This window comes from Sceloporus occidentalis, unplaced genomic scaffold (genome assembly GCF_023333645.1).
Source record: "Sceloporus occidentalis isolate IW3139 unplaced genomic scaffold, rSceOcc1.0.p SCAF_5, whole genome shotgun sequence".
NCBI lineage: Eukaryota > Metazoa > Chordata > Lepidosauria > Squamata > Phrynosomatidae > Sceloporus > Sceloporus occidentalis.
In genome coordinates this window covers 177,078,064-177,103,049 of record NW_028316985.1, presented here as the reverse complement: position 1 = coordinate 177,103,049, position 24,986 = coordinate 177,078,064, and the positions used below count along the sequence as shown (strand labels likewise).

The 24,986-nt window shown below is 42.9% G+C and overlaps 1 protein-coding gene across 1 annotated transcript in view; it reads right to left on the bottom strand.

The window, feature by feature from the left end:
* Positions 1–24,986, bottom strand: part of ANTXR2 (ANTXR cell adhesion molecule 2) — a 159,403-nt gene that overhangs the window by 85,898 nt on the left and 48,519 nt on the right. The window contains exons 9-10 of the mRNA XM_089526263.1: positions 24,553–24,648; positions 19,709–19,778 (exon numbers count right to left, since the gene is read on the bottom strand). Coding sequence (XP_089382389.1) covers positions 19,709–19,778; positions 24,553–24,648 — 166 coding nt within the window. The remainder of the gene's footprint in view (positions 1–19,708; positions 19,779–24,552; positions 24,649–24,986) is intronic.

The following is a 24,986-nucleotide window of genomic DNA, read 5'->3' as shown; positions in this document are numbered from 1 at the left end:
ATATTTAATTTAAATTGTTGAATTATTACTAATCACTATTTAGTAATAATTAGGAGCTCTGGTGCGCAGTGGTTAAATGCCTGTACTGCAGCCACTCACTCAAAACCATAAGGTTGCGAGTTCAAGACCAGCAAAAGGGCTCAAGCTCGACTCAGGCTTGCATCCTTCCGAGGAGGTCGCTAAAATGAGTACCCAGACTGTTGGAGGCAAATTAGCTTACAGTTGTAAACCGCTTTGCTTAGACACTGCTTAGGCAGTATGAAGTGGTATATAAATGAAGCTTGTTTGTTTGTTTGTTTGTTTATATCCCACCCAATATTATATAATTTCACAGTGATTTCAGTTTATCATTGAAGTTATAGATTGTAATGCTTGACAAAGTGGAAGATGACATAGGAGCCAGCATGGTTTGTGTGCTGGACTATGACTCTGGAGATAAGGGTTCAATTCCTTGCTCAGACATAGAAACCCACTGGTGTGACCATGGATGCATTGCACATCCAGCCCCAGAATGCCCCATGATAAGTTCGCATTAGGGTCGCCATAAATTGGAAACAACAACAACAAGGAAAAGAGAACACCACACCACAGGTGGATAGTTCAAAAAAGGGAAGGCCCAGCAAGAACAGGTCAGCCGAGGACTATGGTTCTTGGTGATCTCTCATTCACAAGGTCTCTGTAAATTGACTTAATGGCAAATTACAACAGCAACCCATAGGATTTCAGGGTGGCATATAATAAAAGCAATTTATCCAGTTTGACCCTTTAAAATAGTATAAACAGACTAAAAGCCTATTAAACAAAGCCCATAAAAAAGGGAAGAATAGACCATCTAAACCAGTGAAAGTTTAAGATCAATTAAAACTATGTGTATGTACAGATTTGGATCAAAGACGTTAGACCCCAGCAGCTTTAGAAAAAAGCCATGCTTTTATTACACACTGGGATGACAATAGTCTTTGTGACAATTGGACCTCTAACAGGAAGATATTCAACAATTAGAACACTACAGCAGAGCAGGATCCACTTCCACTGGCGAGACTCAGAGGATAGCTTATTTTGCATCTACAGTTGTTCCTCCATATTGCAGCTTTGACTTCTGCAAATTGAATTATTCATGGATTTGATTAATATGTTTTCTCTAATAATCTCTAGGGCTTCCAGCATGGCTCTGCCAGATGTTGCCCATAGAGTCACACTGGAGGATCCAGAGATTCCTAGAGAAAACACTTCTCTAGGCATTTGTAGGTCCCCCAATGCAATTCTGTGGTCAACTTCTGCCAGATGTTGGCCACAGAGTTACACTGGAGGACCTAGAGCTTCCTAGAGAGGTGTTCTTTCAGGTAAAAAAGAGTTTTTTAATTTGCTTTTTTTCCTGCTTTCATGAAGGTCCTGCACACTGAACCCCAGTGAATGTGAAGAGCCCACTGTATTTTAGGCTAATATCCTCCAGTAATGAGGTAGATTTTAGGACAAGGTTGGGAGCAAATATATGGCTCTCCTGATGTTGTTAAGACTGCAACTCCAATAGGTGGAAGTTTCGACAAGGACCACTTAGTCAAAGGATCATTCTTCACCCATGCAGGACTACATACACAAAGCATTCCTGAAAGTTGTCCATGCATCCCTTTGTTTAAAGGCCTCCAAAGAAGAAGAGTGCACCATTCTCTGAAGCAATCTATTTCACTGTCAAACAAACAGCTCTTACAGTCAATGAGTTCTTCCTAGTGTTTTCCTAAAGCAGTTTAATATCAGTTTAACTGTCATGATTCCATCCTTTGAAATCTTGAGATTTATAGTTTTATAAGGTATTCAGCCTGGGCCATCAGAAAACTCTGATGGCTCACCAAACTACAAATTCCAAGTTTCTGTAGGATAGTCATGTGGCCTCAGGCTCATGGGAACTGTAGTCCAACATCTGTTTCACACCCCTCTTCTAGAACTAAGCAATGGTGAACTTCATTCCAAACAATCAAGAAACAACAATGGCGGGATACAGACGGGCAGGGGAAGACGTCTTGGAAGTGTATTCTGCTGAATACGGAGCCTCCAGACCGCCCGCCCCGGGGGCGTGGCTCAGGAGATGGGGCTTCCACATGGGGGGTAGTGAAGACGCCTCACCTGGTTTCTGACCCGCAGTTTCCAAACCGCCGCCTCGGAGGACGCTGCAAAGAGAGAGGCAGCTTCCTCACGGGCGGCCAAAAACGGGGCTTTTTTTTTTTCCTTTGCCGGCTGGCGGATGCGCAGCTGTGCAGCTGCAGCGCTAAGCAGCGGCGGCAGAAAGCCTATGGGCACATTTAAAGTGCCCAAGCCCCTTTAAAACTTTTTCCCCCGCTCTGCCCAAGAACAATGGTGGTCTCCTGCCAGCTGGTGATCAGCTAGCTGGTGTTGGCATCCTTGTCCTCTTGCACTTTGCCAGTGTCACCAGCATCATGGATGCCTCCTCTCCTTTGGTCCCCGCGCTCCTGCTGAATCTGCAATGCACAGCCACAGCTGTCGCCGCTGCCACCGCTGTCCCCCTGCCATCCCCCATCACCTCCCTTGTACATATGTAAATATTTACAGTTTTAGCGGTTTTTATTGTTAGGTGAAAATGGCACAGGAATGTGTGTAGGGGCTCACTTTAAAGTCCAAACTTTCCAAGCAGCGCATACGTACATGTTGCTCTAGGGTTAGGGTTAGGGTTAGGGTTAGGGTTAGGGTTAGGGTTACGAGTCTTAAAATGCGCTGCAGCTGTGCTGCAGCTTCCACACCTGCATGGCAGCTGACGCTGCAATTAAAGCCTGACTGCAAACTGCGCATGTTCCAGGACCCCGACTCATTATGCGACGCAGCAGACACGGAGCTTTTAAATGGGCAACTTAAATTAGCGGCGTAGCAATTCTGGCGTACCGGTGCAGCAGCTTACAGACGGAGCTGCGCAGCTGCGCATCAAACGGAAAAGAAGCGGAGAAAAGCAGCACCTTTTTAATGCCGCCTCTTCCCGCTTGGGGCGTGCGGGGGGCGTGTTCATGGCGGCATTCAGGTAAGGGCCGTCAGAAGGCTCTACCTTCATGACGTCATGAATACACCCCTTTTTGCCCGTCTGTATCCCGCCAATCATTGTGAATCAATCTTGGGCACAGGCTAAATTCTTTTATTTATTTCTGGCTGAACTGGCCTTTAAATAAATAAATAAATAAATGTACAAGAGACTGAAATGGCCCACTCCCTCCTGTCTATTCTTCTTTGGTCTGAGAAGGGCTTCACCGTCTCATGAAATACAGCTGACATTTCAATCCACTGTAACCTATTTGCAAAGTATTCATTTGCTCCTTTCTTTATGAGCATCCAATAAAAGATTGCTGTTTTATTACCCATTAAAAAAAGATAGGGAAAAAATTAAATAAAAACGATGAAAGGCATTTTGCTGGAAGTAATAAATAATTTACCTCCAATTTCTACGCACTGAAGATTAAACTGGCAACTGCTCAAAAAGTTATTAAAGTGAGGGTGACTGAAGAGGTTTTTTGGAACTGAGGTGCCAGTAATTTTTTTAAAAGGGTGGGGAAGTAATTGAGCATAATCTCTGAATATCAAATCAAAAGTAAGTCCCACAATTTAATGATACTTGGACTGCATCCACACTGCAACTATAACCCAGTTTGACACCAACTTAATGGTCATGCATCTATCCTATGGAATCCTGGGATTTGTAGTTTGTTGCGGCACAAGAGCTCTCTGACAGAGAAGGCTAAATGTCTCACAAAACTATGATTCCCAGAGTTCCATAGCACTGAGCTATGACAGTTAATGTGGTGTCAAAATGGATTATTTCTGCAGTGTGGATGCAGCCTTATTCCCTGGTATTTATGTAATGGGGGTGCCGCCTAAAATACTATAAGAGGGTGTTCAGATTTTTGGCATTCAAGATTTTTTAAAGAGATTTGTTCAAGCTGCTTTTACCAAAAAACAAAAACAAAAGGCATTCTGTTGTTGTTTTCTTTTGTTTTTTACAGTGAAGTCTGACCTTGCTAAGAATTATGAACATGCATGAAAACATAGATGAAACTATGAAGCATTTATGTAGACATAAAGCTATCTTGGAGGTCAGATTAAAATGAGCTAATGTGTGGAGTTGGCAAGCCATTTCTCAATCATACTTACTCATTAGTTGCCCTTTGGCAATTGAACAAGGGACTTTCCACACACTGAGATTTCGCTTCAACCTCACAAACAAGCCCACAGAAATTATTAGCCTACAAAAATGCTTACTAAGCATGGCTCAGTAGCTTGCCCTGTTCATGGATATCTATCTACACATCTATGTGTATGCATCGTATGTGAATTGCTGCAGATGTTTGCACATTCACATTGATAGTTAAATGTCTTCACCCTCCTCCATATCTATTCTCATCTGTTCACCCTCATTGCCTAAAATGTTCAGTGGATGGACAGCCACACAAGTGATAATGTGCATTTCTGTTGATTTACATGGATACTCCAGTAAAAACCGTGAGACTTTTTGCTATGCAGTTTAAGTTTTTTGTGAATGCCCCATAAGCCCAAACTCTGTGAACTGCCTGTGATCAGATTGCATTCTATTTGATTGGACTGTGGAGTACTTTAATCATTTAGACAACCAGCTCCAGGAGAGCTCCTCATTGTGAAATTGCTCTCCATCATTCACAGAGTTATACAAGAGCCTCAGGTGAGGTTTTCTTCAACTGGTATTTCTCTTCAACTGGTATTTCTCCCAGTTTTCCCATTGCTTCTACCATCTTTTCTCTTATCAAAATCCTTGTCCCACACACACATATACTTCCAACAGTAAGAAATAATGGAATAGTTGCACGATTGATTCCAACTGGTAGTTTTCATGCTGGTGGGCCAGGGAATTTGAGGCTACTTTTCATCTGAACTTTATAGAAGCTTCCCAGTCTGCTGGATCTTATGCCCAAATAGGCTTAGGCCTTTTGATATCTCCTATTACACTAAAACCTGCAACAGATTCATCACCCCACCAACACAGAAGCCAGCTCTTGCCATTGTGGGTCACGTCATTTCACTTGAAAGTCATTTGCTGCTCACATGAACAAATACATTCAGTCAGATTAGCACCAGTATTTAATTCTGAAAATGAACTTTGTGTCTATTCTTCTCTTTTGATTGGTCGCTAAAGGTTGGTTCTCACACTGCACCAGCAGGCAGGGTTCCAGAATTTCAGAAGCTGAAGGAGCAAGCAGTATCCAAAACCAAACAGTCCAGGAGCTGTGAAACTTAAAGTCCATGGTAGCAAATAACAAGGTCACGAAACAATCCAGGGTCATAAATCACAGTCAGATCTCATTGTGTAGGATTGAGTGGGGGGGACAGGTTTGTTTCCAGCAACCAAAAGGGGAAAAGCCCTCGACTTACAGCTGATTCTGCCCCACCCAACTTGCAGACCATATTTCAGGCCTGCAGCCTCTCACTTCAGACACAGGAGAGGCACTGAGTTTATGCTAGGTGTCACAACCTTCTCCTATCTTGAGGTATTGGGACCATCTCTCCTACCTCCTCCTCCTATGGAGCACTCAGGTTGCTGTCAGACTGAGCTGGAAAAGGGCACAGCTGTGATAAATCTGCTTCATCTTCAGAAACAGAATACTCAAGGCAGCCTATACCAAATTCCAGAATCCTCTGTAATTCTGTAAGAAATGAATTCAGTCCACTGGCAAGAAGGAGAGCTGTTCCATCAATGGCAGCCACTGGGAAATAAGGAGAGACTTGTGACAGGAAGAAAGAAAAATGCATGGTCCACAACTGACTTTGATCCTGCCTCCCAGTCTGGTTCTCAACACATTAAGCCTGAAGGAATGTAGCCATTGAAAGACAGAAGACTTCTTTTGCCTTAGGAATAGAATCATAGAATCACAGAGTTGGAAGAGACCACAAGGGCCATCCAGTCCAACCCCCTGCCATGCAGGAACTCTCAATCAAAGCATCCCCAACAGATGGCCATCCAGTCTCTGCTTAAAGACCTCCAAGGAAGGAGACTCCACCACACTCATAGGGAGTGTGTTCCACTGTCAAACAGCCCTTACTGTCAGGAAATTCCTCCTAATGTTGAGGTGGAATCTCTTTTCCTACAGCTTGCATCCATTGTTCTGGGTCCTGTTCTCTGGAGCAGCAGAAAACAACCTTGCTCCCTTCTCAATATGACATCCTTTCAAATATTTAAACAGGGCTATCATATCACCTCTTAATCTTCTTTTCTCCAGGCTAAACATCCTCAGCTCCCTAAGTCGTTCCACATAGGACATGGTTTCCAAACCCTTCACCATTTTGGTCGCCCTCCTTTGGACACGCTCCAGTTTCTCAATGTCCTTTTTTAATTGTGGTGCCCAGAACTGGACAAAAATGTTCCAGGTGGCGCCTGACCAAAGCAGAATATAGTGGCACTATTACTTCTCTTGATCTAGAGACTATACTTTTATTGATGCAGCCTAAAATTGCATTGGCCTTTTTAGCTGCCACATCACACTGTTCACTCATGTTCAACTTGTGGTCTACTTGGACTCCTAGATCCCTTTCACATGTAGTCTCATTCAGCCAGGTGTCCCTCATCCTACATCTGTGCATTTTATTTTTCCTCCTTAAGTGCAGTACCTTACATTTCTCCTTGATGAATTTCATTTTGTTAGCTTTGGCCCAGCTTTCTAGTCTATTTAGGTCGTTTTGAATTTTGATCCTGTCCTCTGGGGTATTAGCTATTCCTCCTAATTTGGTGTCATCTGCAAATTTGATGAGTATGCCCCCAATTCAGTCATCCAAGTCATTGATAAAGATGTTGAATAACACTGGCCCCAGGACAGAGCCCTGTATCCAGTTCTGAGCACAATTCAAAAAGGACATTGAGAAACTGGAGCGGGTCCAAAGGAGGGCAACTAAAATGGTGAATGGTCTAGAAACCATGTCCTATGAAGAACAACTTAGGGAGCTGGGGATGTTTAGCCTGGAGTAAAGAAGGTTAAGGGCGACAATGGGCAAGAAATATGTATGATACTCAGAGAGCCATGTCGTATAGTGATTTGAGCACTAGACTATGAAGATTATTGCACTGGGGTTAAAACGTTCCCCAGTGCATTCTAATGTGCACTCATGGGGGCGTGCACGGAGCATGACAGGAAGCCGATGGGGCCAAGAACGCTATTTTACTGCACAGCGGAACGCCGCCATCGCTGCCGGGCGTTCCCATCGCGTTCCCATTGAGTTCCAGGGGACACTATTTCTGGGGATGCCCGGCGGCAACGGCGGTGTTAGGCTGTACGGCAAAATAGCGTTCTGGGCCACATCGGGTTCCCATCATGCTCTGTGCGCGCCCCCACACGTGCACGTTAGAATGCACCGGGAAACATTTTAACCCCAGTGCGATAATCTTCTATGACTATGGAGACCAGGGTTCAGATCCATGCTCAGCCATGAAAACCCATTGGGTGACAATGGGCAAGTCATGCTCTCTCAGCCCCAGAGGAAGGCAAAGGTAAATCCCCTCTAACAAATCTTGCCCCATGATAAGTTCACCTTAGGATCACCATAAGTAAGAAATGATTTGAAGGAAAACAACAGAAACAACAGTGATGCTCAGACTCTCAGGCCCATCTTCCACAAGTGTTCTGCAGAGCATGGCAAGAAAAAAATTCTCTATACTCAATGAAAATTATTGTTGGAAGTCTCTCTGTAACCATACCAACTTTGTCCTGGATTATCAATGCAGTAGGGGGAAATCTAAACATGTGTTAAGTTAACTACAACCTCTAAAAAAAATTCAAAAAGTAAACCTCTTCTTCTTTCCAAATATTGAAAGAACTGCAGTCACTCCCTTTCATTTTAAATAATTTTTTTTTAAAAAAAACATACTGAAAGAAGAAGCAGGCCAATATTTTTGAAAGCATGCTTCACTATACCATATGTCTGCTTAAATCATTTCTATCAAACAAGTTGTAGAGTTCATTTCAGTCCTTTTTCTTTCTTTTACAACAGGCTTACTGGTATTTATCCAATTTGTTCTGTTCCTCTTGCCAAATTGTAGGTTTGAGATCTCAACTAGGCAGAAGGACAGCTGCGCTATTGTTGACCATCGTGCAAAATTGGGAGGGGGGAGGTTGCAAATTCATCCCAGATTGCTCCAAGAGGCCAGAGATATCTACCTCAACAGTCATTATGAAAATGCTGTAGAACAGGAAAGGCTCCGAGATCCTCTGAAGATCGGTATGCTTTTGTTTTGTTTTCCTCTTCTTATTTTGCCCTGCTCTTTCAGTAACACAAATTTAAACCTCGTTTTAAATTCTCTTCTTCTCAGGGAGAAATATTTCCCTGTCTCACAAATTCCCATCCACTCTAGGCCAAAACATCTACAACAAAACAAAACTCAGATAAAGGAATAAACAAACAGAGATGCACTATCAATATATAAAGCAGGGGAAATGACTTAAATCCCTGGTCTTCCGTTCTGAGTGCTGTTGTTCTCCTCTCCTCCTTCTCCCTCTTCCCCCTCCTTCCTCTCACTGCCATTAACAGCAATTTCCCAGCTGTTCTAGCCTGAGCAGCCATACATCACCCAGAGAAACAAGTTTGAAGACAAGATGCCACCATGTCCTGAAGAGGGATGCTTCCAATCTCATCCCAGCACCTCCAAAGAATGAAACATCTGGGTGGGACTTGCTAAAATGCCCTTTGTTTGGGAAAAGAGATCAATCTCCCATGCTAATGGGGCCTTGGCTATCTTTCCCCCACACGGGTGGCCCTGCTCTATATTCCTCCCCCAACCGCCTTTTCAAACCAAGAAGCCAAGTGTCCAGAGTTATTTCAAAGAATGCAATCCATTTTGCCATCTCCGCCCTAACGAAACACCATTGTTGGAACAGCACAGAGATGAGACTGCACTAGATGGAGTAGACTAATGAGCATGGGGCACATGTCCACAGATAACTGCTCTGAGACAATGCAGCTGGCTTTGAGGGCACATCCACCAGCATGCTTTTAATTATTTAAAGCAGAGGACAGAGGGAACCATCGTCACATCTGTCACCCACACCCAGGCAGAAGCGTCACCATTCGCTGGACCAGATGTGTTTGTTCAGGACGTATACTAACTAGCTTCTTAATGGTTCAGTATCCTTAGCCAAAAGATAATTAGGGAAACATACTAAACATCCGTCACTTTGCATGGCAGCCCCTTTCCTGCCCGCTTTTTGAAAAAGCAAAAATAAACTTTGATTCTCAGAGGCAATTTCTCATCACCAACGGCAATGCCAACTGGTTAAAAAAACACACATACATACTTGAAGAAAGCAAAGCAAAGTGGTTTTTTAATATATTTGCTTTAAATTTTAAGTGTTTTTAAACTGTTTTTAATATAATGTTTATTATTAAAACAAATAAATATCAAACATTCAACATATCATATTTACCTTAACATAAAACAAACTTATTTACATTAACAAATATCAAACAATCAACCACATATTTCCATTAGTATCTAGTAACAAAAAACAAAGTAGTTAGAAGATAATGAAAATAAATAATGGATTTCCCATTCATATCATATTACTTCAAACATCCTCCAGATTGATTCATATTGAATCTTACCAAAATATAAGTTTAATAAATAACCATCCTCTTCATCTTTGCTATATCCCTAATTTCCCTACTCCTATAGATCATCTTTCCTACTGAGTCTTATCATTTCTTTTCCTCCTCTTACCCCTCTTTTCCTCTCTCTTCTCCACTCTCTCTCTCATCTCTTCTCACACTCTTCCTCTTACCTTCCCTCACTTACTCTTACTATCTGCACTTACTTTACTTTCTTCATGTACTCATTCTTAAAAGCTCCTAAGTGTTTTTAAATGGGTTTGAAACTTTTCATAATCATTTTTAATTTGTTGTTGTGGAAGCCACCTTGAGTCCCATCCTGGGAGAAAGGCAGTATATGCATAAAGTAAATAAATAAATAAAGTCATCCCACAGTACACATAGTGAAAACATCTTTTTGTTCACAGTTTTTAAGAGGTACAGCTGTCAGCAGTTCAAAAATCCTGCACTTCAACATACTGACAGATTTATACATCGGTTACAGAAACCTTCAATAGAAACGGAACATGTTTAAAGTCCTGGGGGTAGTGTATTGTGTTTAAGTATATCGGGGTTTTTAAAGTGATTTTATCTTTTTAAAAATTGTATTCTATTTTTAAACAAAGGATCTTTTAAATATTGTAACTGTTTAATATCATTTTAATTGTCACTTTTTGTAGGTTTTTAATTGTATTGTGTTTTTTAGACTTCAAGTGATTTTGGGTCTCAGTCTTGGGAAGAAAGCAGAATAGAAATAATAATAATAATAATAATAATAATAATAATAGAAGCTTAAAATTATCACTTAAATTGGTTGTTTGCAAGGGTTTTTTGTACTGTCTCTTCTGCCAGCAGATCTTAGCCAGCAAAGTCGTTCTGCTGATAGATCCTAAAATCAACCAGCAGGTAAGAGATCTATTAGCAGAAGGGCATCCTACTAGCAGAAAAGGTTTCTGCCTAAACCTAACCTCCGATAGCTGTCACATTTTTGATTTAGAATTCCACTTTTATCTGGGAATAATTCCCATTGAATTAAGTGAGTGTTATTTCAGAGAAGAAATATATAATATTGTACTTGCCAGATCTCTCCTTCCATGCAAACAACCCTGGCCACCATTCTATGGGGTAGTCTCATCTGACCTCAAATGAGGACAGATGTGTCCACAAAGCAGATCATGTTCCCCAAATATGTCTCGTTTAAGGATCTGACAAACTCCTTGCCCTCCTTTTACGCCAGTGGCTGCTCTGTGCTAATAATAAAAAATCCTAGATTTCAAAATCAGCTTGCTGTTTTGTTTTGTTTTACTTTTTTAAATGGATCTCACATGAGCTTCTAAGTTGCTTCACCAAAAGGAATGTGTGCATTGTCACAAAAGCAGAAATAAAGAAATGAAAAATAGTTTGTTGTGAAAAGAGGTGGAGGTTCAAGAAAGCTAAGACCTTTTGGCTGCAAAACAGAGGACTGGGGAGGGAGGGGAAATCTACAAAGTACAGGACACTAAATTTTTCAGCTGTAAATGATCTGCTTCCAAGTTTGGAAGCTTCAATTTCCCCTTTATATAGACCCTTAGTGTCTGGGGGCACATCTACACTATAGAAATAATGCAGTTTGACACCACTTTAACTGCACTATGTAAATAGCTCCATCCTATGGAATCCTGGAATCCATAGTTTTACAAGGTCTTTAGCCTTCTCTGCCAAAACTGCAAATCACAGGATTCTCTAGGATGGAGCCATGGCAGTTAAAGCAGTGTCAAACTGTATTATTTCTACAGTGTAGATGTAACCTGGGACAGGGAACAGCTGAATGATATGAGGCTAGAAAGCCTGTAATGTGGAGCAATGTACAGTGGCAACCAGAGGCAAAAATAAAAGATGAACTGGGGTGCAAGCCCCTCAGTTATCTATTTCACACTTGTATTGCCCAAGGTACTTGGTATGCTTATATGACATTTTCACATTTTATTCTTCTGATACCCCAGAGAAGTAGGAAGGGATGAAGTAAGACAGACTGATCCAAGAAGCTTAGGACCTTGGTCTAAAGGACTTCTCTCCCACTGCTCACAATGGGAGAGTTATGGTTAAAAACAAGCTTTGGAAACCCAGCTCATTTGGCTATGTTAGAGCCCTCTGCACTTGTGAATTTACAAGCCTGCCCTGAAAACTATGTAGGTTTTGGACTGTGGGCATTACAGTTGAAATATATCTTTCATTGAGATACTAACTAAACCACTACACCACACTGACTTTAATTCATACAAAAATGTAAATTGAATATATTATTCAAAATATACCCAGTATATAGAACAATATACACAAAATAGCAGATTTCAGGATAATATCCATTTTGACCAAATGGGTCAAAATATGGGAAATATTTATAATATTTAATTTATAATATTTATAACAACCCGTTATGAGAGCAAACCTTGTAAAATAGATAACTTTTGTCAATAAGCCACATTCCCTTTCCCTTGCCACCATTCATTTAACAGGAACAATATTCTCACAAGCAAAGCTGTTACACAAATGCCTGAAACTCTTGAGAAGAGCTGTGGCCAGTCAAGAGTTGACAATTCCAGTATAGATGGAGTAAGTGTCTCAATGACTATGCTGCTATGACCAACGTATAGAGTAACAAACGATAACTCCCACAGCCAGCATGGCCATTGTAAAAGTTACCAACATCAACTGCAATCCCATGGAGCATTTTGTCTGAGGATGCTGGGAGCTGTAGTCCAAATCATTAAGTTTTAAAAACTTACTTCAAGGCCTATCACCATGAGGGTTTGTTTATAGTGCACCAGGCAGCTATTACCCATGCATATATACTGTAGAGTGCATATATACTGTAGAAATAATGCAGTTTGACACAACTTTAACTGACATAACTTTAATAAGCTCCTTGGAAGTGTAAGGAGGACGGCATGCCCCCTCAACCCTTGCCCATCATGGCTGACCGCTCAGGGAGGGGATGCAATAAAAACATCATGACAACTTATAATAAATGCATCCTTTCAGGAGGGAATAGTTCCATCTAAATTAAAACAAACGATAGTGAAACCGCTTCTGAAAAAACCCTCCCTAGACCCCCTGATGAGAAACAACTACAGACCGGTCTTCCTTTTACCATTCTTGGGCAAAGTGATCGAGAGGGCAGTCGCCTTCCAACTCCAGGCTGTCTTGGATGAAACCAATTATCTAGACCCATTTCAAATTGGCTTCAGGGCGGGATATGGAGTTGAGACTGCCATGGTCGCCTTAGTCAATGATCTCCATCTGAGTATCGACAGGGGAAGTGTGACCCTGTTGGTGCTCTTGAACTTCTCAGCGGCCTTTGATACCATCTACCATGGTATCCTTCTGGATCGCCTGAGGGAGTTAGGTATTGGAGGCCCTGCACTCCAGTGACTCCTTTCCTACTTCACGGGCATATTCCAGATGGTGAGGCTAGGGGATAGCTGCTCCTCTAACAGAGAGCTGACATCTGGCATCCCCCAGGGCACCATTCTATCCCCCATGCTGTTTAACATTTACATGAAGCCGCTGGGAGTGATCATCCGGAGACATGGAGTGCGGTGTTATCAGTACGCTGATGACACCCAGATCTATTTCTCTATGTCTCCTACCCCTATTGTGACCAAGGATGACATCTCTCCTCTGGATGCCTGCCTAGGGTCAGTAAATGGCTGGATGAGCGAAAACAAGCTCAAGTTGAATCTAGAGAAAACGGAGGTACTCGTGATAGGTACCCCACATCCAGGGACAGAGATTTATCAACCTGTCCTGGACGGGGTCACACTTCCCCTAAAGGACAAAGTTTGCAGTTTGGGAGTACTACTGGACTCATCTCTACAGTTATCGTCTCAAGTGGATGCGATGGCCAGGAGTGCTTGGTACCAACTTCGGCTGATACGCCAACTGCGTCCCTACCTGGACCAAAAGGACCTTGAAACAGTGGTACATGCACTGATATTTTCTCGCTTAGATTTCTGTAATGTGCTCTACATGGGGCTACCTTTGTACCACGTTCGGAAGCTTCAATTGGTTCAAAAAGCGGCAGTCAGATTGGTCACTGGAACATCTAGGTCAGACCATATAACACCAGTGCTAAAATCTCTCCACTGGTTGCCAATTAGCTTCCGGGCACAATACAAAGTGTTAGTCATCACCTTTAAAGACCTACATGCTTGGGCCCAAGTTACTTGAGGGAACGCCTCTCCCTACATAATCAGCCTCACACTCTCAGAACATCTGGGAAGAATCTATTAGAATATTCAAAGACCAGGTTATCAACAACTTTCCACAGAGCATACACAGCCATAGCTCCCAAGCTATGGAACAACTTGCCGGAAGAGATCCATCTTATCACTACCTTAGAAGTCTTCAAGAAGGCACTTAAGACGGATCTCTTCCGGCAAGCCTACCCACCTGATCTTTTATAAAGAACTAAGGAAAAACCCCACTTCTGGTTGTAATTGTGTATTTTAGATGATGATTTTATTGTTTCGAATTGTATTTTCTGAGCAACGTTATTGTTTTACTATATAGATTGTAGATGTTGTTACTGTTTTATGGTTGTAATCCCGCCTCGATCCACAGGGAGAGGCAGGAAATATAAATAAAAAATATATTATTATTATTATTACGGCTCCATCCTACAGAATCCTGGGATTTATAGTTTTGTGAGGCACCAACATGCTTTGATAAAGAAAGCTAAAGACTCCAAATCCCAAGATTTCATAAGAGGAAACTACAGCACTTCAACTGGTGTTAAACTGCATTATTTCTACAGAATAGGTGCACCTTTTATCACTCTCTGTCATGATCTGGATATATCAATAGAAATGGGGACAGAGTCCAACACAACCCCACTGGTTTGCCAGCTGTACTAGTTTATTTTCTGTTATTCAGCCTCTTTCTTCATCAGTATGTTTGTGTTTATGGTGAGAGGAGACTTCTTTTAATCTCTCGCATGCGCCTGTGTGCGCACACACACACACAGACACACACGTGGAAATTTCTTCATGCCTCTAGAGTTTGTAAAATCTGACTTGCTGATATTTTTCCGATCCCATGGGGACTGGGGAGACACCGGGGAGAAAGAAATAGTTTTCAGCTTGCTGCTGAGTGAGCCGCACAAGTTCACCCCACTTGAGGAGAATTCTTGGGAGATCTCCAACAACAGTACTGGCTGTGCCAATGGAAAGTCAGAAGTTCAAATATGTACATTTGCTTTCATTGCTGTCAGCTTCCTAACTCGCCACACACTGCTTAGGCCAAACTCTTTGTAATTCTTAAAAGTCCTTCCAAAACAACAAGAATTTTAAAATCCAAACATAACTGGGATAAATTTTGCAAGCTGAAACCATTATGTAACATCTGTATGCAACCCCAATGGGCTTTGGAGAGCATTCTCTAAGGCCAACACAAAACGAACTGCCCAGCTATCAAGTCCTTTGCCTGCCATGCCGTTACGATTTGGTGCCGTGCCCACTGCAAGCAACACTTTGCAAGCCCGACAGTCACATTCCAACACAATAAAAATACAACATGTTCTGATAATTTGCACCAAGGTTTAAAAGACACACAGCAATAAAGATCCAGCACATTTTGTGTTCATTTGGCAGGCTGCAGAGTGGTGATCATCTTGGAACTAAAACAGATGAGCCTACGTGTTGTGTCTGTTGTTAGGCTTGTATCATTTCAGACTCCAATGGAAGCGGAGGGGAGGGATTGAACAATGTTTGAATGATCCTGCACTATAATCCTCACACATTAAAAAAAGCAATTATCAGCCTAGATTGAAATTTATACTATGACAATACTCTTTTCAAGTGTGTAGAATTCAGACCTTTGATTCTTCCTCCACCTCAACATATGCAATATGAAATGGTGCCAGCTAAATAAAGATGTATGAGGTTTTTGTTCATCAGTTCTAACTCTCAAGCTATCATGTTATAGGGTGTTGGTCATATTATTATCTCCCACTGGAATTATGGTTCAACAGGAATTAGATTTCAAGTCTTTGGAAATTTTCAAGATAAACACAACAGGAATTCTGTGTCCTTCTGAACTACTTAGTCCTGGATTGAGTTTAGTGTTGCCTTGCAGGATCAGGTTAACATGTCCATACTAGTTAGCAGTCCAAGGAAATGTGTCTTTCAAATACATGCAGCCAAATTCAGTCAACTTTTTCATCAAACAGTAATCTGCCCAGAAGGATACTTGACACTTTCCTCACCACCCCTTTCTTTTTCCATGTTTCTGACTCCTAAAGCAACTAACTATTCCTGTAGAGAGGGGAAATGGTTATTGGCATAGGGTGTTCTGCAGTTAGGCTCAAAGTCAACTATTAGATCAACTTAAAGAGCATTTTTGTGGCATTACTCTTCTCTCCCAACAGATACACAGCCCTGAAGTCAGAAGAACACAGAAAGGATTGTGTTAAATCAAGCCAAAATACTATTGGATGTGTGAGTTAGTTCACACGGTGGCCAACCAGATGGCTATGAGAAGCCCTCAAACAGGACATGAGAGCAATAGCTCATGTTTCCCAGCACACTGTCTCTGATATTGGTGATAACAATCAGCCATCATGACTGGTAGCCATTTAGAACCTTCTCCTTCATAAAACTGTCCAATCCTCTTTGCCACAGAACCATAGAATGGAAGACACCCAAAAGATCATCAAATCCAAGCAGGAATCCACAGCTAAAACATTTCTGACAAATGGTCATCCAAGCTGTCGTTAAAAATCTTCAATTAAAGAGAGCCCAGTACCTTTGAAACAGTCCATTCCACTTTCAAATAGCTTTCACCATCAGGAAGCCTTCCAAATATTGATATGGCTGAGGTCCTGAATATCTGAAGGACTGTGTCTACCAATATGAGTCTGCCCAAGCTCCAGGAACTTCAGGGAGGACCTTTCTTTCAGTTCCACCACATTCCTAGGCATATGTGGTGGGTATCAACACAACAAAAGAGGACCTTCTTGGTAATTGATCCCAGACTTTGCAACTCCCTCCCTGATTTTCTTTTCCTGGCTGGTGAAAAGTCTGTTCTTCTGAGTAGTGTAAATATCTTCATGTGAAGTTATGCATTGATTGTGCTGTGCAACACTTGCATTTAGCTGCATCACTGCACAATTGAATACACACCCAAATGTACAACAGAATACACAGGTCAATGTGATGTGCATGCACACCCATGTGTGCATGAGCATCTATGTGCACCAAAGCACCATGTACCTAACTTTGATATGGACAATCTTTTGTCCGTATTATACAAAAATGTCCAATCACTTATACAGATAAGCGTACATATGTAGAACCCTACAAGGATTCTGGCCACAACCTCAGATACTGGCTATATTGACCAGAGGCCACTGATAGCCATGTCTGTGTCTGTGCCTGTATCTGTGTGCACATGTGCACCTTCAAGTCACCTATTGACTTATGGTGACTGCATGAGTTTCATAGAGTTTTTTTAAGCAAGAAAAAAGCTGAGGTGGTTTTGCTAGTTCCTTTCTCTGAAATATAACATCCATGGCAGTCTCCCATCTAAGTACTAACCCAAGCTGATCCTGCTTAGCTTCCAAGATCAGACAGGATCTGATGCCTTTAGGGTATTTAGGCCCTACTGAGAGCCTAGTCTTCATGTATTTTTCCAGTCCATTTGCAATGCCAGCTCAGTGCAGCATCCCAAATGCATGTTTTCATTGCCTTGTAAGTCCTGTTTCTTTTCTAGCTTGGGTAGTGTTAAGAATAGGGAGAAAACCCTTTTTCTTAAATATGTAAGAAATTAAGCCTAAGCAAAAGTGATTTCAAAGGCCTAAAGCAGGTATGAATGTGGAAAGAAGAGTTAGCTTTCAGGACTACAGATATGATCTCCAGCAGCATCCAGTGACACTTAGAATAAGGCCTGGACAACACTTTAACCACAGAGCTGTTAAGATCTGTTGTGAATGTTAAAGCCAATGCCCTATTTTATCACTGCCTGTTGAACTGAAGTACACATCATGACTCAAAATTTTAATAATAGTTTGCAAGTGTCACTGATATGTAAGCATTTTAACCACAAGCCCAAAGACTGTCCAGATGGAAGTATGTTAACATGTCCAATTTTTATCCATCCACAATGTATGACAAGCCAGGCTTTCTCAGAGTTTTTTTTTTTGTTTTTTTTTGTTTTTTTAAACTGACTCTGGATTCATTCTTTTTAAAGTGCTGTCCAAATCTGTTTGGTCACACTTGCCTATTTAAAGCTCATTTCACATGCAGTGAATTTCCTTGGGAGCACTGGCACAAAGGAAGTGGGTAGGGAGAGGGGGATGAAAAACAGCTTCTTTAGCTCAACCAAACCTCCTAGACATATGAAAAGTGTGGTGGGAAAGTAAAAGAAAATAAAAAATTATTTCCCTCACCAAAAAAGTTTGAGAAAGATTTTTCTTGTTTTTCCCCCACAACATTCCCCATCTTTCACAATTCTAATCCCACCCCAGTTCTTTTCCAGGTCTAAAACACAGAACAAAGCTGCAGATAAACTCGTGTTTCCAAAACTGCAGAGAGCTTAGGTACACCTTACTTTTATGCTTGAACAGATTTGGTCTCAACATATGAAAGCATAAAGCTTTATCCACCCTCAGAAAAGTTCATTCTATTTTCCTGTAAGATTTACTGGCCTATGCTTGTCTATGACTGGAGGAATGGAAAATCCCGCAGAAAGGTTCTTAGAATTTTTCTTTATTTTTTTTATTTATTAAAATATTTATATCTCACCCTTTATCCAACATTCTCAGGGCAGCTTACAATAAAATCAACTTTTAAACATTAATAATTACAAACATTTAAAAGATTAAAATGTATTACATTGTTTTCAATTTAAAACCAGTTAAAACAATTTGGAATAAAATAACTATAAAAAATTTGCAGCCTGGATAAATTCAGTTTTGCATATATGCTTTAATTTATTTTTTTTAAGGGCAGGTTGGCACTAATAAAAAAGGCAGGCTGGCACTGAAATTATTCCAATGTTGGCACCAATCAGGGAATTTAAAAACTGGGCTGCTGCCACATAAAAAGCCCTCTTCCATGTCCTCCCAAGATGCATTTCTTCTACTGAAGGACACAGAGGAAATTTCAGGAATTTTGAAGCCACGCAGGAATGATACGTACAGAAGGCCAAATTTTTAGCAGAAACTGATATTCTTATCAAACTTTTTAAAAATCAAACATGGACCTAGATTCTACTGTTTGTATTAAATCCTACTTTCACTAAAGGTGTGAAAGTCTAGGAGTAAAATGAGGGCTGGAACTCTCTACCATGGTCTACATGACATAACTTTTCTTATATTTAGCTATGTAGCGGAAGCACTAACAAAGCCTATTAGTGAATTACAAAGATGTGTATGAGGCCACTGGCAAGAGTATCCTGATGCACATCAAGATTTATCGATGTTCATTGATCCCAGTGCACATCAGTCCCATTGTGTACTGGTCTTCTTGGGCATCAATCACTTTGCTGGTTCCCTATGTAGTAATGTCACAGTAGCCCCTTTGTTGGATATGGACATTGCAAAACTGCTCAGTTCTGTTTCCCACAGATGAAGCCATAAATCCCTTACTGAAACTGCTGCTACACTGCAGAATTAATAGGGTTTGCCACCACTTTATCTGTCAAGGCTCCATCCTGTGGAATCCTGGGATTTGTAGTTTGTTGTGGTACCAGTTCTTTCTGACAGAGAAGGCTAAATATGTCACAAAACTACAAATCCCAGAATTATGATGTATCATATTACAGATTTCACTCATTCCAAAAGGGAATACATTTAATGGGGGGTTGGCATAATTATTCCTCAATAATTTGAGGCTGTCCATTAGAAAAACTGGGAGGGGGGAATCATCAGAGAGGGGAACTATATTTCCCTCCTGGACCTAGAAAGGCACTGCTGCCTTTCTCTGGATCTGGAGAACATGAATGATCTAGTAAGTCATATGGGGAACTCCAAAAATGTTATTAACCGATGACAAGTGGAGGACATGGCCAGAGCAGTTACACAATGAAGTCTTGCACACAGATATGCCTCAACATAATTACAGGGCCAAATACTTACTGTCCAACTTCATGGAGAATGGGTGCTGGACAGAGCATAAAGTCAGATTCCACCTGCCTGGGTTTTTCATCTGTTAAAAAAAAAAACATCATATTATCTTGATGCTCTGCTTATTTCTCTAGATGAGAAACTGATCTTCAATTATCATGGCTTGTACAAAAGATGGGCATCCCAAGAGGATTTGAGAGTTGCATTTATCTAATTTCCCACACTCCCAATGGGAGATATCTCATACACAGGTTTGTCATGAGTCAGAGACAACTCGAGGGCAGTTCACAACTACCACCACCACCCCAATGGAGTTAACAACTACCACCACTACCCCAATGGAGTTAACAACTACCACCACCACCCCAATGGAGTTAACAACTACCACCACCACCACACATGTCTTAAATATAAAGACTAAATTTCTGACTGCCTCCCGGTTTTCTTGGCTCCTTGCAGCTCAGGCCTATTTTCTTAATGGGACATAGTTTCACAGCTTGAAAATCGTTATCTCACTTGCTGAATCCACTCTTTGGACAACTTTAAAGCTGCTCTCCAAACTGCTGAACCTACTTGCTGGATCAGAATCATGGCTTTTTTACCCCTCTGCCACCCCATTTCTATACATGTTGAACTCTCTCACATAGAGAAGGGTGAAGAGAATTCCATTCTCAGAAGGGCAGTGATGAAGAAAACAACAGGTCACCCCTATCTGGAAAGGGATTAAAGGCTGCATTAAATAATAATAATAATAATAATAATAATAATAATAATAATAATAATATTTATTTGTATACCGCCCATCCGGGTGGTTAACAACAGTAAAATATAAAATATGACAATTAAAAACACTTTATCCCTCCCCCCCTTAAGACAGTATTAAACAGTCTATCATATTAAAACACAATATCAATTCATAAAAACAACAGTTAAAAACTAAAACTAAAACCCTGATATCCCTCTGTTGATCCTCAACCATCACTAAGATGGGGCCACGGGAGAAATGAGGGAATCAGGGAACCTGGGCCGGGATGGTTAATCTGGAAAGGCCTGCCGGAAGAGATCCGTCTTGACCGCCTTTTTAAAGCTGTCTAATGATGTTATCTGACGGATCTCATCCGGCAGGTCGTTCCAGAGTTTGGGGGCGACAGCAGAGAACGCCCTCTGGGAGGTCGCCGCAAGCCTAGATTTTAGAGGCTGTAGTAAGTTCCTCCCAGAGGACCGGAGAGCGTGGGGAGGATTGTACGGGAGGAGGCGGTCCCTGAGATAGCTTGGACCCAAGCCATTTAGGGCTTTAAAGGTGATAACCAACACCTTGTACTGGGCCCAGAAGCTGATAGGCAGCCAGTGGAGGGACCTCAAAACTGGAGTAATGTGGTCCCTCCTAGATGTTCCTGAAACAAGCCTGGCTGCCATATTTTGAACCAGCTGTAATTTCCGAGTCAAGCACAGGGGTAGCCCCATGTAGAGTGCATTACAGAAGTCAAGGCGTGAGGTTACCAGCGTGTGCACAACCGTCTCGAGATCCCTTACTTCCAGAAAAGGGCGCAGCTGGCGTATCAGCCGAAGCTGATAACAGGCACTCCTGACCATCGCATTTACCTGATTTGTCATCAGGAGCGACGAGTCAAGGAGCACCCCCAGAATGCGAACACAGTCGCTGGAGGAGAGTGTGACCCCATCCAGGACTGGAGGTTGCAACCCAATTCTTGGTTTCGGGGCCACTACCATGAGCACCTCCGTCTTGTCTGGATTCAGTTTCAATCTGTTTTTCCTCATCCAGCCCATTACCGCCTGAAGACATTCATTGAGAGAAGAGATGCCATCGGAATTCGAGGCCGACAAACGAGATACGGAGAAATAGATTTGGGTGTCATCAGCGTACTGATAACACCCAGCACCATAACGCTGTATTATCTCACCCAGCGGCTTCATATAGATGTTAAATAACATCGGGGACAAAATAGCCCCCTGAGGAACCCCACAAGTGAGGTACCTCTTACTGGAGCTACAGTCCCCGAGTAGCACCCTCTGAGACCTGCCCGAGAGGAAGGACCGGAACCACTGCAAAGCAGTGCCCCCGATACCTAACCCCCTCAGGCGGTCCAAGAGGATGCCGTGATCTATAGTATCAAAAGCCGCTGAGAGGTCTAAGAGCACCAACAGGGTCACACTCCCCCTGTCAATGCTCAGACGCAGATTGTCGGTCAAGGCAACCATGGCAGTCTCAACCCCAAAGCCTGTCCTAAAGCCAGTTTGAAATGGGTCTAGATAATCGGTTTCATCCAAGACAGCTTGGAGCTGAAGGGCAACCGCCCTCTCGATCACCTTGCTCAAAAATGGCAGCAATGACACTGGCCTATAATTCCTCATATCCAGGGGGTCTAGGGAAGGTTTTTTCAGGAGTGGCATAACCGCCGCTTCCTTTAAACAAGATGGAACATGTCCTTCCCTGAAGGATGCACCGATGATATCCGTGAGGAATCTCATCAATGCATCCCCCCCTGGACGGCCAGCCATGATGGGCAAGGGTCAAGAGGGCAAGTTGTCTTCCTCACCTTACCAAGCAGCTTGTCCACGTCATCAGTACTCACAGATTGGAGCTGATCCAGTATGACTACATCGGCGGAGTCACTGGACGCCTCGCCTGTCGACTCTGTTTCAACGGTGGCATCTAAGTCGGCTCTTATCTGAGAGATTTTGTCTGCAAAGAAGTTGTTAAACGCGTTGCAGCAGGCCGTTGTCGGGTTAAGTAAGGGATTTGGCGCAGGGGGCACCTGCGTCATTTCCCTCACCACCTTAAACAGCTCTGCTGGACGGGACTCTGCAGACGCAATACGTGCAGAGGAGAAGGCTCTCTTCGCTGCACGTATTGCCTCCCGATAGGAACAAAGAAAGTTCCTATGGCGAGTTCTGTCGGATAAGAGTCGAGTCTTCCGCCACCTGCGCTCTAGCCGTCGTCCAAACTGCTTCATCTTCCTCAGCTCTGGCGTGAACCAGGGCCTCCGATTTGGGGCGGGATGGCAAGGGCGCTTGGGAGCGATCGTGTTGATAGCCCTGGTAAGATCGGTGTTCCAGGTATTGACCAGAGCATCGACAGGATCACCGGCATTCCCAACCATTAAACCCTCTAAGGTTGTCTGGAATCCAATGGGCTCCATCAGCCTTCGAGGGCGGACCATTCTAATGGGTCCGCCACCCCCGGTGGGGCAGATATTGGCTCTAAGTTTCGTCTTGACCAGGAAATGATCCGTCCATGACAATGCGGAGGTACTTACCACCTCTGCCCATGGATATTCCTGTTCCGTACTGAAGACCGCATCGAGTGTATGACCTGCACAATGTGTGGGCCCTTTGACCAATTGGGATAGGCCCATGTTTGTCATGGTCTCCATGAACTCCCGAGCCGCACCTGTTAAACTGGTCTCGAGCGGGATGTTGAAGTCCCCCAGAACTAAGAGTCTGGGGGTCTCCAACAACAGCTCAGAGACCAGCTGTGTCAGCTCGGTCAGGGAGTCTGCTAGACAACGGGGTGGCCAGTAGACTAGCAAAATCCCCAAACTATCCCTGGTCTTCAGGCTAAGGTACATACACTCGAAATGGACTGTGTTCCGGACAGGTATCCTGGCCAAGGTCAGATGGTTCTTATAGACTAGAGCCACTCCGCCCCCCCGCCCACTTCCCCTCACTTGCTCACTGACGAAGTACCCAGCTGGGAGGGCCTGCGCCCATATGGCAGTGCTATCCTCTCCCAGCCAGGTCTCTGTGAAGCAAGCCAGGTCGGCATCTTCATCCAGGAGGAGGTCCTGGATGATATGGGTCTTGTTCTTTACCGACCTGGCATTGCAAAGGAGCAGAGTGAGGTTCTGTGGAATGGTTGGTTTGCTCTCCAAGCCATTCTGAGAAACAGAGGGAACTGAAGACGGGATAGCTTTCAGACAGCGATCCCGTCTTCTTTTGTAACATCTGTTCCCTCTATCCCAACCATACCTCCCATTCCCCAGCACAACTCCAATGGCCGCCCCTGCCACATTCCCGGCCTCAGGTGAGATGGTGAAAGGTCAAAGCCCACTGAATTGGGAGGGGGGTGGTGGTGTTCCCTGGGCCCTCAAGGGAACCCACTGCATCCGCAACTCTCCCTCCGCCACAACTGCCGCCGTCGAGCTCTGCTTGAGGAGTCCCAATGGTGTGGGGAAGCTAGCTGCTGGCTTCTGGCTTCTGGCTTCAGGACTGGAGTGGTGTTCCTGAAGGAGTGTTTGGGGAGGGTATAAATGTCTCACCCAAGCCACGCCCCCTTTCCTCAGCTGCTGTTGCCTCTGCCTCTGCCTTTGCCTTTGCCTCTGCTTAAAGTCCCAATGGTGTGGGGAAGCTAGCTGCTGGCTTCTGGCTTCAGGGCTGGAGTGGTCCACAGGTGTACAACACTCACACTTCACAGAGCTACAGGCTGAACCAAGCTGAAACCCTGTGCAAACTCACCTAGAAGCCCAATTGTACTTAAAGGGATTTACTTCTTAGTAGACATGCCTAAAATTACACTGGCAGTCTAAGGGTTCACATGTTAAGTTTTTATTAAGCAACCTGTACATTGAAAGTGCTATGGAAAGATTAGGCTGACAAAGTCCTTGGGACAAGAATAGAATGTGTTGCTTATTTTATTCTGTAGAGTACTGTATGCACTGATAATGCACAATACATATTAAAAAACATACTTATTAATAAATAATAACATGATCATCATTATCATTATTTAGGACACTAGATGCATGACAGTTTGTGGGAAAGGGCACAAAGGCAAGAGTTTCTGACTTCACAATTTAATCATATAACACTGTTTTATGTTCTTTGTGAATACTTACTGACTGTGGTTCCATTTACAACATAGGAGCAGACGATGCTGTCCTTTGTCCTTCCCAAAGTGAAACCGCTTCCTCTTAAAACAACCTGAAATTCCTCTGAAAGCAGATGGACAAATATACATCAGTGTGTAATCTCAAAAATTAAACAAATTATGCCAACAGCAATCAAGAGTTTCCTTTCTGACTTGGAAGTTGATTCTTGTGGTTGTTCTGCACCTTCAAGTCAACTCTAACTTATGGTGACCTTATCCTAGGGTTTTTGGTGCAGAATTTCTTCAGAAGAGGTTTGCCATGCCTTCCTACAAGGCTGAAAGAGTGTGACTTTCCCAAGGCCACCCAGTGGGTCTCCATGACTGAGCAGGGATTTCAACCCTGGTTTCCCAGAATTCCAACACTCTAACCACCACAATCATGCTGGCTGTCATACCACACTA